Source organism: Falco peregrinus, chromosome 6 (genome assembly GCF_023634155.1).
Source record: "Falco peregrinus isolate bFalPer1 chromosome 6, bFalPer1.pri, whole genome shotgun sequence".
Taxonomy (NCBI): domain Eukaryota; kingdom Metazoa; phylum Chordata; class Aves; order Falconiformes; family Falconidae; genus Falco; species Falco peregrinus.
The window spans coordinates 69,645,927-69,659,728 of NC_073726.1; the positions used below are offsets into that span (position 1 = coordinate 69,645,927).

A 13,802-nucleotide genomic window follows, 5' to 3' on the forward strand; every position below is an offset into this window, starting at 1 on the left:
TCCCAAACCTCACAGCAATAAATGGAAAGTGCCATGCTTCACCCTGTTTCATATCCAAACCAAGCAAAACCATAAATTATGCTGGCTATTGAAACAGGGGCCATAAATCACCTCCATGTTCACTAGAAATTAGGTCTAGGCTCAGTTCAGAAGAATGCTAACCAAAAATAAGCTAGGATTTGAAAAAACATTTCAAACTCTTGCCAAGCTTGCAACAAAATTTTCTGACAGGTCTGACATGCTGTAGGTTTTGTAGCACAATTCTGAACAACGCAAGGAGGAACAAAATGAGTCTGAGTGCAGAAGACTGAGGATAAATCTCAGGAGATGTTTCTTAGCAGAGGGATGTGCCAGGCCTTGATGCGTCTCCCAAAGGAAGAGGTGGAACTGAATTGCCTGGAGACAGTCTCTTTGCAGGTACAGCCCCTGAACAGCACTGCTTTTTCTCTCGACCACGGAGGGTGGTGAACTCAAGCCAAATTGCTGGCAACTTTGCCAAAATCTCATGACAAAGTCCTGTGTCATCGACAGGATTTCCCCCACTTACCATTCATTCGCTAAAGACAAGTCTGGCTGGAGCAGGTCATGCAAACCTGAAACCAGATAACACACGGGGCATTCAGTTAGGCAGCAGACAGGCAGAAACATACTGTGAAGGGGAAGTGAAGCAGTGAAGTTCAGAGTAGCTACCTTGTCCCTTAGGACAGCGTAGCTGTTTCAGATTAACCTACCTTCTTCCACTGAAGTGTTCCCCAGCAGAATGTACTCCCCGTGTCCCCTGGACAGTACAACACCCAGGCTGAAGGTAGGAAGAAAACCAGAGGGCTTGTCAGCAAGAAGAGGTGTAATCCCTAAACACGACACTGCGTTCCCTGAAATTACAACCCTTAAAGCCATTAACTCCCTCCACAGCTATTAAAGAAAAGAACATCATCAAAAGAGGATTAAGTGAGATCCAGCTTCAGCGCAAAAGGCCAAGGAACCTGTCTGTTGAGCTATGAGACATTTTCAGTGACAATTTTTTTTGCTAATGTTGAATGTTTAGGACAACAACATTTCTCAAATTTGTGCCAATTTCAAACCATTTCAGCTGGGGAAAAAACATTTTTTTTTTTTTGCTTGATTTCTTATGTGATGTTTTATAACTTTCAGTTTATAACAATGTTTTGTTTAGCACCATACACCAGAACATAAAACATATTTAGCAGAACTGCAAATTGAAGATATCTCACTTCTCTGAAATGAAACAACGTGCTTCACCAGAAGTACAGCTTTTGGACTCTGAACTTCAGACAAATTGTAATACTCCCTTTGAGTTAACCCCAAACAATATTTTAATAGCTATAGGAACAAAGAAGTCAGTTATTCCCACTGCTTTACTCATGAGTTGTAGCCAGTTTTACGAAGGGACCAGTTTGCAGACTGTTGGCAGACTTCTAATACACTGTATTGGTGTCATGCGAGTCCTTGCTCACCTGAAGGGTGTGTCACTGATGTCCGTGAAGAAATAATCATTGGTGAGGAAGAGAACTCGTTTCTGGAATAACAGTATGAATAAGAAAGTGAGAGACCATCTGACAGACCAAGAGCATAGTGATGATGGGGACCTGGGATATAGGTCCCCAAGGCTAAGCAAAAGCAGTTGATCTTTACCAATGCTTCACACCCTGCTAGGGCTGGCTGGAGCCAGGGATGAATGTGCAGTATTCAGCATATTCAGCAACTTGTGACTTTCAGGATCCAGGCAGCCACTTTATCTTTCCATCTAGGGCTTCAGTTAAACCGTTCTTTGCTCTAGGGCTCCTTGCACAGGCTGCAGGAAGGGGTGGGGGGAAGCTGCCTTCCCTCCCGCATCCTTAACACACTGGGGGCTCTGCTGCTCTTTTGCTATACAGAGCATCCTTGATGGCTTTGCACATCATCATCATTCCCAGAAGGGGGGCTCAGCGGGGCAGGTAGGAAGGAGAGGTGGGTTGGAGGAGAGGCAGGATAGCAAACCTACCCACTGTGTGGGTGGGCAGTTGAGGCCACGTCTCCCCACTCCTGTGGGAAATGCTGATATTCCTGACATTTGCTTTCATGTCAAACTGGAACAAAACGTTAACATATTCTGATTTTGTTAAAAAATGTCATTAAAAAATAATTAAATTTTCAAATTGAAAAAAAGTGCTGATTCAAATCCAAGCCATTTTGATTCACATGAAAATATTTCTTTCAGACTGACATTTCAACTGAAGTCATTTCAGATTATTGAAAGCTGCTTCAGAACTTCAGCTGTTTGCCAGACTGGCCTTTTCCTGTAGGAAAGTGTTGATTTCAGTGGAACTCTTTTCCAAAGGAGAATAGTTTTTGGAAAGTTTCTATCCAACCCTTATGCCAGTATATGAACCCTAATATGTTTAAAATCCCAGCCCCAGTCTGAAAACGAGGTGAGAGGATGTGTGTGGGAGACAGGGAGTGAACACAGAAAACTCAGTGTTCCCCAGGGAAAGCCGTGCCGGCTCTAACCTGCTCATGTTGTGCAGCAGTAGAAGTGAAGCGGGGCAGGAAGGGCGAGCCAGTGCCAGCTCCACAGCGTGCCCCAGGTTTGTGCACAGAGCAGATGGGCTGATGGGGATTGGGATGGGGTTATTGTTAGGTGAGGAGGTGGCAGATGGCTCAACCCCTTCCCTCCCTTCTCTCTCCAAGCATGGCAGTTGTGTACTGCTGAGAAACAGGGTTCAAGTCTTTTGCTGAGCTGAGATATTCCCAAAGCGCTGTGATATCCCCAGGGAACATGGCATGGTGGTGTTTTGGTGGCTGCGGGAAGGCACAAGAGGTATTAAGCCTCCCTTTCCTTGCCAGTCTGATCTGATGGCAGAGGTGGCAAGGCATGGGGAAGAACGAGACCTGGGGGCATAAGCCTGTCCCTGAAGGAAAGGGTGCAGTAGAAAATGGCCCAGAGGTGCCACTACTCTGAGACTCTTTCCTTCAGCAGGGCTTGTTCTGCTCATCCTTTGTTCCCGTGACCTGTCCCTCTTCTGCACATGCAGCCACTTAGCACTTGCATCTGGTGGGAGGGAGGTCAAACCCCTGTTTGGACTAGGGGAAGGGATGGTTGGCCAGCTCTCCCCAAGATAGCTGGAGGCATCACCACTTATCCATGGGAAGAAAGAGAAGCAGAGGCACCCTTGAGCCAAGCAGGGCTGAGCATGACCAGGCAGGACTTTTCTACATAGTGCAGAGCAAGGGAGAAGATGAGAACATGGGTGTGTTGACACAGTGATAGCTGACTACCAGCACCTGCGGTCTGGGAACACATGTATTTCCAGTTTTGGTACTGTCACTGTACTAGGCAGCTAGTCCTGGCTAATGCCATTATCAGTGGTTTGCCACAGCTTCTACCCATCTCCTTGCTATTTTGCTTTCACAGTCACAACCGTTTTGTACCCTAGGTGCAAGCAAAGGCATTTTTGCCACTAGATCTCACTAACAACCACCCCTTGTCTTTGGCCCTTGCTTTTCCCTCTCTATCTCACTCTGCTCTCAGTACCTACCTGGGATCAACCTGGCCATCAATGTTTGTGTGGCTGACAGAATAATTTCTATCCCCTTCACTCAGCCCTTCTCTCTACAGTCTGCCTAACTCATTCTCTTTGTTTCAAATCTCTGTCAGCACTTTCTTTGTTTCAACACCGCTCTGCTTCATCAGCTAGCAGAGTACAAGTGGGAATCGCCAAGTTTTACTTCTGGTCCCCACTCCATGTGTATTCTGAGAATAGTAAAACTGTCACATACTCAGCTTCAGTCTCCTCTTATGCTTCATGAAGCTTGCAGAGCTGCAGAATAAAACAGGTAATATCTCTTACCAAGGCTACTTTTTGTTATTTTTTTTCCTGGGTAGGGGAGTAGAAAGATGTCCCTAAAGTATTGAACTAAAAAGGCATCTTTGGATGACTCAGAAGAAATATTATTGAGGATGCACAGAGACAGAGAAAGAGGTTAAGCTAGCAAAATAAGCGATCTAGGCTTACAAAGAACAGATCTTGCTGGAAAACCCTGATTGCTTTCCTGACAGAATAACAAAGGTAGTGAATAAACAGAATAAAGGATGTGCAATGTATTTGGATTTATATATAGCACTTGAAACAGCTTCTCATGAAATTTTATTCTAAAGAATCAGTTAAAGTGGACTTAAATAAGATGTGGAGTGAGAACCAGCTGCAGTACTGTAAACAAAAAGAAATGGTAAACAACAGGACATCAAGGGAAAAAGATTTAATGAGAGGCAAAGATAGACTGTCTTAGGAGCCTTTATGCACAGTGATCTGTAAGACAAAATAAAATAGTATTTATCTGTATACTGAGAAAAAGTCCCAACAGCCCTAAAAATTAGAAAGACTGGACAAAAAAGAGGAGTGGGATTCATGTGAAAAAATGGCAACTGGAAAAAATAGCTAACACGGAAACCAAGACAGCTTTTCCGGCACAGCTGTGGGAGGGAGAAAAAAAATGAAGGGACAGCAGAAAGGAGATCTGGAGCTCCTTGTTCAGAAATCTCCTATTGCAGAGAACAGATGCTGTCCACAGAGCAACAGGGAAACCGTACTCAAATAATTCAGTGATGCCCTGGTACCTGTGCATCAATGATACAAGAGGCAAAGGAAACAAAAATAATTGCTGAACTGCTTGGACTGAAAAGTGGGCAAGTTTTTCAAATGCAGGTGTTGGCAATGCCCAGGAGAGGAAGGGCAAAACCATTGACAGGTACCTGATAGTTGCAAACACCAAAAATAAAGAGAATTTAGTTACAAGATCTAGCAGTACAACCATTTGGAGGAAACGGAGGGGTGTCTTCACTAGGAAATGGCACCATTTCAGCAGTGGCTGTGAGCAGTTTATTGGAATTGGTGATGGCTGTGGCTTAGCATGGGAACAGTTCAGCCAGCCTGATTGCTGAAAAAAAAGCTCTCTATAAAAGATGGAAAATTTTCCTGAAATATGGAAGTCTTCTGGGCAGTGAAACTTGCAGGACTCTGGAATACTTCCTAACAGGAAATGATGAAAGCCAAAATCTTTAGGAGAGTTAAATAAACCTGAATGAAAAAGTACCAGTGAATGTAAATGTACAAGATAATTTTGCACTGATTCCAAGTGAAGATGTGTAACCCTGCATTAGAGCTGGTAGGGAACATTCAAAAGGCTCCATTTCACTAGGATTTTTCATAAAACGTCTGTAAATATTTGCATAGAAATTTAATCCTGGACTTGGATAAAGGAAATCACATTCTGACAGAGTGAGGGATAAAGTTTTCATGAGTGTTTTCAAAGTGGTTTCAAAACCTCTTTCTGTCTAGGTCAGCTCAACATAGTCTTCCCCATTCTAAACTCTTGAAGATCTCTGATTCATTTCACAGCCCTATAAACAATGAACAACATGCTTTTTGGCTTTGCCTGGAGAAAGCAGGGAGCTGTGAGGCATTTCCAATACCTTTGTAAGAGCAGAGTGCTGGTAGGTATAAAAAGCACTTTTAATGATGTTCTATTTTATGTCTTTAGCACGTGTTATGTATGCGGTGAAACAATAAAATCCGCACACTCAGAAATGCTGAGAATTAAAACCACATCCTTCGTGGTTCTTCAGCACCCACTTCCATCCCCTCCCTCATGTGACCTAACAGAAGGATAATTTCTTACCCCTTTATCCACAGGGACCTTCACATCCATAGAGAGGTAGCCTGTTTCCCCATTGATCATGGCAGTTCTCAGCTGCAGAGACGAACAAGATTAGCATTAGTGTCTCCAGTCAGGGCAGGATAGGAATTAATAGAGCTGCTTGTCATTAACGTACAGGGGCTGGAAGAAAAGAGTGACTGTGGGTTCACCCCCACCCCCAGCTCTTTCTTGCTGCTTCAAATGAAAACCTGTTCTCAGTGGTCAGGATCCTCATTCAGTCAGGCTAAGTGACACAGGATAATAATGGCTTATGCTGAAAACTTGATATATCTTTTTAGCAAAAAGAAAGGATCTGGAAGCTATGAAGTTGCCAGTCCAAGTTTCAGACCGTTTGGCAGCCAGAAAGCCGTTAGCACAGTGCTTTGAGAGCCTGGAAGAGGAGGCAACCGAGACACCCACTAACTCCCCCAGACCAGTTCCAAAGCTCTTTGACATTTCAAAACTGATTTATAGATTATAAGCTGTATTCTGCACAACTTTTAAGGTGCGGCAAAGCAGCTGTTTAACACAGCACAGCAAGACTCTGTGATAGCAGAGCAGTGAGAAGAGCAGTTTATTCCATCCAGGTTCCAAAGGCAAAATGTAATTTTCACATCGACTCTCAGCCTCTTGCAAGAAAGAGCCAGGGAATTTTTCCACAAGCGCAGAGGCTTTGACTTTAGGTCCAGCTTGCCAGAGCATATCAGCCTATTACTTCAGCTTGGATAGAAAAAAAGGTGGGAAGTAACTTATTCATTCGCACAGATTGCTTCCTTACTTCCAGAGAAAGGCCTCCATTCAGGTGCTGGCCAGTCTTAACTGCATTTGCTTTACAAGGCCACAGTTTTGTTTATGATGACTGTTTGATGTGGGTTATTTACAGACCTAGAATATAAAGCTTGTGTTTCCCAAGGCCCATGCCTTGGAAATCAAAACACTGACTGGTACTATTACTCCTTTTTGGCTAAGAGTGTTTGACCTCCTGCCAGAGCCACGGCATATGCTCATCTGGTCTGACAGCCTGCAGTATTTGCTATGGGTTCTGGGTTTAGTTCAGATATTGTTGTTTCATCCATATCTTCTTGAATGTCAGGTGTCTTTCACTGCCCCATAAAGCAGTGGAGAAGTAAATGAGTGGATAACAGATCTCCTTGGATCTCCTCAGCTCCAGCTAGTCTGCAGGCAGGCTACTTGTCTTCTGCCCAGCCCCCAAGTGACAGTGGCTGTAGGCTGGTGCCGCAATCCAGGCTTGCTGCTTCTTCCTCAACAGCTTCAGCTTCTCTGGCATTGAGAAGTGTTGTGGTTTAACCCCAGCTGGCAACTAAGTACCACACAGCTGCTCGCTAACTCCCTGCCTGTCCCTGCCTCCGAGGGATGGGGAGGACAACTGGGAAAAAGGTAGAACTCAAGGGCTGAGGTAAGAATAATTTAATATAATAATAATAATAATCATCATCATCATCGTCATGAAAAGGGAAGAGAAGGGGAGAGGAGTAAAATCCAGAGGGAAGGGAGAAAAGAGAACAAGGGATGCACTATACAATTGTTACAATTACTCTCCACCCACTATTGGATGCCCTGCCAGTCCCTGAGCAGTGGTAAGCAGGCCTTGGCCAACTCCCTGAAGTTTATATACCGAGCATGACGTTCTATGGTATGGAATAGCCATTTGGCTAGTTTGGGTCAGCTGCCCTGGCTGTGTCCCCTCCCAATCTCTTGTGCCCCCACAGCCCTCTGGCTGGCAGGGCTTGAGAAACTGAAAAGTCCTTGACTTAGTATAAACATTACCCAGCAGCAACTAAAAATATTAGTGAGTTATCAACATTATTCTCCTACTAAATCCAAAACACAGCATTGTACCAGCTACTAAAAGGAAAATTAACTCTATCCCAGCCAAGAAGGCAATTACAATTCTGGTGTCTGGGAGCCCCCATAATGCTCAGTCCTTTTCAGGCAAGACACTTCTGGCAGCGGCTGGCCTCCACTTTGAAAAGTGTGTAGCAGAGTTTGCATGGAGGGGTGCTCTGGTGCATGCTGGAGCACTTGTTCCTGACACCCCGAACAGCAAAGTGTCTTGCTCCAGGGCAATGAGTCTGTGCCATCCCCACCACTGGTAACAAGTGCTGCTGACTCCTTCTCCTGTCTGTTTGTGTGGTTTCAAACCAACAGAGACATACAGTTTACCTGAGGGGTCTCACAACATCTTAAGTGTTTTGCCACTCAGTTTCAACATCTTTGCAGACTAATTTCTTCTTCAGTGGTTATGTCAAGGGTGAAGAAAATCTGTCTGGGTGACAGCTCCTAGGCTGCTGGGGAGGATCTCTTGACCCTTCTGATTTCCCTTCACACTAAGAATATCCTTGTGTTGCTTTTCAAAAGCCCAAACTTCCTTGCTGCCTCCCTCCAGATACTATTATCACGCATCAACTGGTATTTTCCAGATAGTGCCATCTTCCCTCCCCTAGATTTCTTTTTACCAGCTGGCTATATTACACATCATTAGCACTTGGACATATTTTTCCAGACTGAATTTGCTGCTTTTTAGTGTTGCTGAGATTATACTGCAACTGATGTTGAGTCTGTCATTGATCTAATACCATAGCTGCAAATCTAAGTGTTGAAATGTTGGCAGCTTTCTGCTGCAGTGGGTGTATCTTGAGAGTCTCTAGACTTGCTGAAGTCACACTGCAGATATTGATTGTGTCACTGAATGTCTCTGTACCCTCGGTGACTGCAACCTTTCTTTATTCTGGAAGATGCAGTACAGGAACACCAAGTAGCTTTGTTCTTCATGCTTTTTTTGCCTTTTATTTTTCACTGGATAGTTTTACTCTAATTGCCTGTGGACAGAAACCTTGCACTTTGCATCATATTTGCATTCAGGTATCGATGTTTTTTGGTCAGGCAGGAACATGTTAGCCAAATAAATATGACAGCAAAGTCATCATGTTTCCTGGATTTTTTAATATTTTTTTTTAAATAGCAAACTGGCTAAAGAGGAACACCTCTCAAAGTGGCTCCAGAGAGAGAGAAAATTGTAATGGGAGCAGAGCTCCTAGAAGACATCAGTGAACCCACACAAAGCCATTAGCAACCTGCATCTTGGTGGTTCCACTGCATGTAAAGCCTCTTACTTTGTCTTGCTTTCCATGTTTCACACCCAGTTCCATTGTGTTTCATTTGTCAATTTGCCATTCTTACACTTCCCAGGTTCCTTTGGTGTGTCCTTTTGTACTTGGCCTGCACTGGCAGCAGTAGCTACTTCGATCCTCTTGCTGGGCAGTTTGTTTGTCCTAGCAGTTTAAGTGGATATCTATAGTATCAGATCCATTTATCTCAGCAGTGTCCCCTGTAATCCAGAAGTGTGTGTCCCACAGCTAATTCTATCTTACTCCAAATTCAGTTCTTAGTAACTTAAGTATCTCTACTCCCCTAATTCTTCTGAGCAAAAGAAAACCAGCCACAGAGGAACCTGTCTACCTTGTCATTATATCTGGGTTCCTAGTTGTGCAGTGCAGCCATGTCCAGGTGTTAAGGTGCATGCTGTATCTTGTTTATCACTTTTAAATAATTTTGCTCAAAAGACAGTAGAAAAGGTATTTTCTAATCTTTTCCCTCTGGGAAGCTGGTTTTTTTGGTGTCTCCACACCTGTGCAATAAGGTGAGTTCTGGAAATTTGTTTTTCCTCAAGTGTCTAAATCCCTTGTCCACCTTACCTATTGGTAATAGTGACCACAAGCTTCAGTCTCTTTTTGAATGTACTTTTTTCCTTGTTACAGACCTCATTAGCTGAGTGGCTTCAGCTGTATGTCACATACTATGTGCATGGGACACCACCATACTCCTAAGTTCTCTTGGCTTTGTATTAAGATAGCATCTGGAACAAGTACACACAGACTGGCTTCCTGCAGTACCCTCCAAAGTTATTCCTTCCCCCTGCCAGCGCTTTTCCTGCACGTTCCATGAGAAGGAAAACTCATACTGGGAATGAAGACAAGCACTTTGTAGGGAAGCATCATACTTGTCCTCTTTTAGAGCACTAACCTCTCTTAGGGCCAGTCAGGCACAGAAAAAACCAGGAATGCCTGCTGCTCCCCCACCCCTTCCATACAGGCACACAAAGTAATAGAAAGAAGGAGCTACAAAGGCAGCTAAATTCACTTTCTGATACTCACTATTTCATCCTGGTCTTCCCATTCCACTTCTGAGAGATCTACACTGTTGTAGTTTGGCTTAGGCTTCAGTTTCTTTCCTTCTTTATACTGGCATTTATTAAAATAAAAGAAAAGGGAAAAAAAGAAAAATACCCAAGTAAGTGGCTAGATAACTAACTTTCTAAACTAAGCCTTTAAGAATTGATATGTAAGTTGAAAACTAGGGGTGTCTCATTTATTTTCTGACTAGGAAGGCAGTGTTTGGGTGCAAGTGCCTTCTTGGTCTCATGCCATGTATTTATGCGGGCAGTGCAGGGCTAGGAGAGTTCAAGTGGGAGAGGCTGATCCAGGAGCAAAGGACAGGCAGGAACACAGGTAAACTTCCAGGTAAAGGCTACAGACCTCCTCTGTGACAGCATTCTTCTAAATAGATCAGCACAATACACTTGCCTCCAGGAAATGAGTTCTTTCCCCCAGCTAAAAGTGTAATCCCATTAACACGATAATACCAGCAGGAGATCTTTTCTGAGGAGAATTAGGCTTTGACTCCACTGACAGAACGGTAGGCTTTTCACCTAGGGCTAGCTGATGCAAGAGAGCTATTTCCCTGTAATCTTCCAGGTAAAGGGAATGGTGCGAATCTGACTAAGAGAGGCCAATTTTACGTGGAAGATAAAGCAATGCCCTCGCCTAGCTTTGCCGTGCTCCATCCTGGAAACAAAATGTGTCCCTTCTTTTCACATACTGAAGTAACTACCCGTCCGTGCCTGTGGTCTCCCTGTGCAAAGCTGCCTCTTTTGAAGACCGCTGCTGTGAAGCCCTGTGGTGGCCCTCTCTCTTGCCAGTAACCACACTAATGCTTATAGCTGTGTGCAGGTGGATTTGTGCCAACAGGCATGTGTATGAAGTGTAAAATCATTGCATGCCTGGGTATCTGAGTAATGAGGCCAGCTGTGTGTTTGCAGACAGATGTGTGGTCTGGAGCTCCAGGTGGCACCATGAGGGAGAAATGTCCTTGTGTTGACTCAAGTTCCAGAAGGTCTTCGCAGCCTACTGGTCTCTAATTTATCTCTGACTTACCATGTTACTAGGGTTTGTGGTACCTGCTAGCCTCAGATTCCCAAAATGTCCAACACTACAGCTGCTGGGTAGCTATTATGGGGTGCTAATCATGCTGAATCTTCTCGTAGGAGATATGCCCGAGCAAGGGAAATTGTTCCTTCAGCCTAGCAATGAAACCTTGCATGGACACAGATACATGTGCACCCACAGTACAGCAGATGCATACAAATATAGCCCTTGTGCACTCTTATGGAGGACAGACAGGCAGGGTACATTATGCTCCATACATATGTCTGCATATATATACACATCTATGTACGTGGAATTGATTTCTCTGGCCCTCATGCTCCTGGGTGCCTATATATCAGAGCATGGTAGCCTTCACAATTCAATAAAATATAAGAAATCAGGAGCATCCCTGAAAGTCATGGTTTCCAAGTAAGCAAAGGTTTTCAAATTCACAGCTGTACATACCAAAGGACGGAGGTCTGGGTGTGAAAGGATGTATCCGTTGTTGGTGTTAAGAAAGGCGTATCCATGGACACCCAGCTGGAGAAAGAGGCATTAGAATAATCAGTGCTTTAGCTAAAACCACTGCTGTGTAATGGATGCCACTGGTACCCTGGCACCACCAGGATTCAGAAATATTTTCCTTTTAGAGGTATTGACCAGCAGAATGTAGGGTCCATCTCAAACCGTTTATCTCTGGATCTCTGGCCGCTTGCTTTGAGCAGGCTGACTATGCCTGGACGCACAAAAGGATGGGTCAGGTAGTTGATTTGTGTACACATTCAGAAAAAGATGCCCTCCTAACGTCTTTTTGTCCTCGTGGACAATTACCACCCAGAGGCAGAATAAGCTCCACACAGCAGGCACAGCAGTGCTGCACATAAAATGGAAAACGATGGGGAATGTTGTAAACAGTACCGGCACAGTGGTGACAGGTCTGTGTGCCCGTCACTACACACACAGAGCAGTGAACAAACAAGTGAGTATGAATCTCACAGATGGCTTCCCTTGAAACCTGGTGAGTCTTCAGAGGAGCTCTGCATTATGTTTCAGTGTTGGCAAGACCAGACCTAGCCTAGGCCAATTGTACAAGCCTATAGTCTTAAAATGCTTGCTAAGGAATAGCATGATCTAAAGAGAGCAGGCACTGGCTGACCTGATCTGCAGGAGATTTCTGAGAGAGCAATGACTCAGATTAAGCCCATATATAATACAAATTCCAGATAAAACCTGAATTGCTAAAAATCTGCTGATAGCCTGTGCTTGCCAAAACAAGAGGTGTCTCAAGGAAAACAAGAATGGCTAGGGTTTCTATCTTCAAAAAAATGTTGCAACTTTATATTCCTATAGAGACAATCCTGGAGGGATAACAGTAGGGAACTGGGGAGGTAAGCCATTTACAATCCATCTGTGCCTTTCTGGAGGGAATGAATTCTTTATTTCACACATCCCAGATAAAAACTTTGGACTCCTTCTATGTGAAACAGTTTTATGCAAAGCACACTGAGCTCAGCTCTGTGTGGTAAGAATAAAACCAAGACATTGGATCAGAACTATAGCAAACTTCCTTGTTGGCCTATTAAAGCTGAAATTTCCCAGCCCAGTAAGTGCAATCATAAATGTACAAGCTTGCAAGGGCTGTAACTCTGGAACTGGTCCTTTGTAACCCGTATGTCAGGGGGTTCAAGTGCAGGATCATAGGTTTCCGAACTGGTCTTATGTTGGAAGAGCTTCTGGAAAGTTGTGTCCTGCTTCTGTTGTAGAGAAATCCTTCAAATAATTTTCCCTCCTTCCGTGGCATTTCTTGGAGGAAAGAACAGTGTCCCTCCTTGGCCCAGAAGAAAGATATCATGATACATGGCCTTTGAGTGATGTGGAGGGAGGAAGGTGGAAAGGTATTGGTCTTATAGAGAAAATAAATGCGTATAAAAATTGAAGCTTCTAGACAAGGTTCTCCCAGATCCAAACCAGTTAGCTTTTGTATGCTAGTGAATGCACCCTGCCACTCAGTTCCTGGGTTGCCTGATGGATCATTTCCTACAGCTGCATGTGAATGATCTGACCTGCATCCATGTGGGGAAGTGCCAAACATATTCATAGCTTCTGACAGCACTTTCAGTCCTGTGAGTATTCAGCAATCAGATTTTGGACAACTGCCTAACTGGTAGTAGTTGTCTGATAGTTATTTAAGAGAAACCGAAAACTTGAAATGATGGCTCAAATTGCCTGATTTCATGGTGATCCTCAGATGGGCTTGCTGTCTCCTGGTGTGCAGACTGATTGAAGAAAAGGACACTGCACAAAATTTACAGCAGAAACCAAATGAAACAGTGCACCTCTGGTGGGAGTTCCTATGGACGAATGTACTTTTTTAGATATATTGAACATAGAGTTAATGGAAAATTGCTGGACTGACAATTCTGGAGAGCGAATACTCTATCTAGGTACAGCACAAGTGAGTGAGAGCCAGCTTCCTGCACACTGTCCTGCCAAGAAATCTTCGTGCTGATCCGGAGAAAGTAACCTCTAAGCATGACAAAAGTTGGCTCGCTATAGTCCATTCAGTCCTCAGTTTTTCTGCTAAGAATATTGACAGTGAAACTAATTTATTTTTTGCCAGTTGGCATGGCAGCTTTTGTTCACTGGGAACTGGATATAAAACTTAATTCTGAGATAGGCTGTCAGATTCATATCTCTGAGGGATTGAGGTTGGTGATCATCAAGATGCAAGGTTTCCACAATCTGTTGCCAATCTACTGGATCATCCATTCCTTGTGTTTCTGAAGCAACCTAAGAGCTTCTAGTAGTGAATGATTTCCCACGTGCTATATAGAAACAACACATTACCACATCCAACATGTCTTGCTTTATGCTCATAGTTCT

The 13,802-nt window shown here is 43.9% G+C and overlaps 1 protein-coding gene across 2 annotated transcripts in view; it reads right to left on the reverse strand.

Annotated features, from left to right (window-relative positions):
• CACNA2D4 (calcium voltage-gated channel auxiliary subunit alpha2delta 4) overlaps positions 1-13,802 on the reverse strand; it is a 131,332-nt gene that overhangs the window by 77,075 nt on the left and 40,455 nt on the right. For both annotated transcript variants that reach the window (XM_027792998.2, XM_027793002.2), the window contains 6 exons: positions 11,385-11,459; positions 9,870-9,956; positions 5,677-5,748; positions 1,476-1,537; positions 732-799; positions 548-593 (listed from right to left, as the gene is read on the reverse strand). In XM_027792998.2, coding sequence (XP_027648799.2) covers positions 548-593; positions 732-799; positions 1,476-1,537; positions 5,677-5,748; positions 9,870-9,956; positions 11,385-11,459 — 410 coding nt within the window. The remainder of the gene's footprint in view (positions 1-547; positions 594-731; positions 800-1,475; positions 1,538-5,676; positions 5,749-9,869; positions 9,957-11,384; positions 11,460-13,802) is intronic.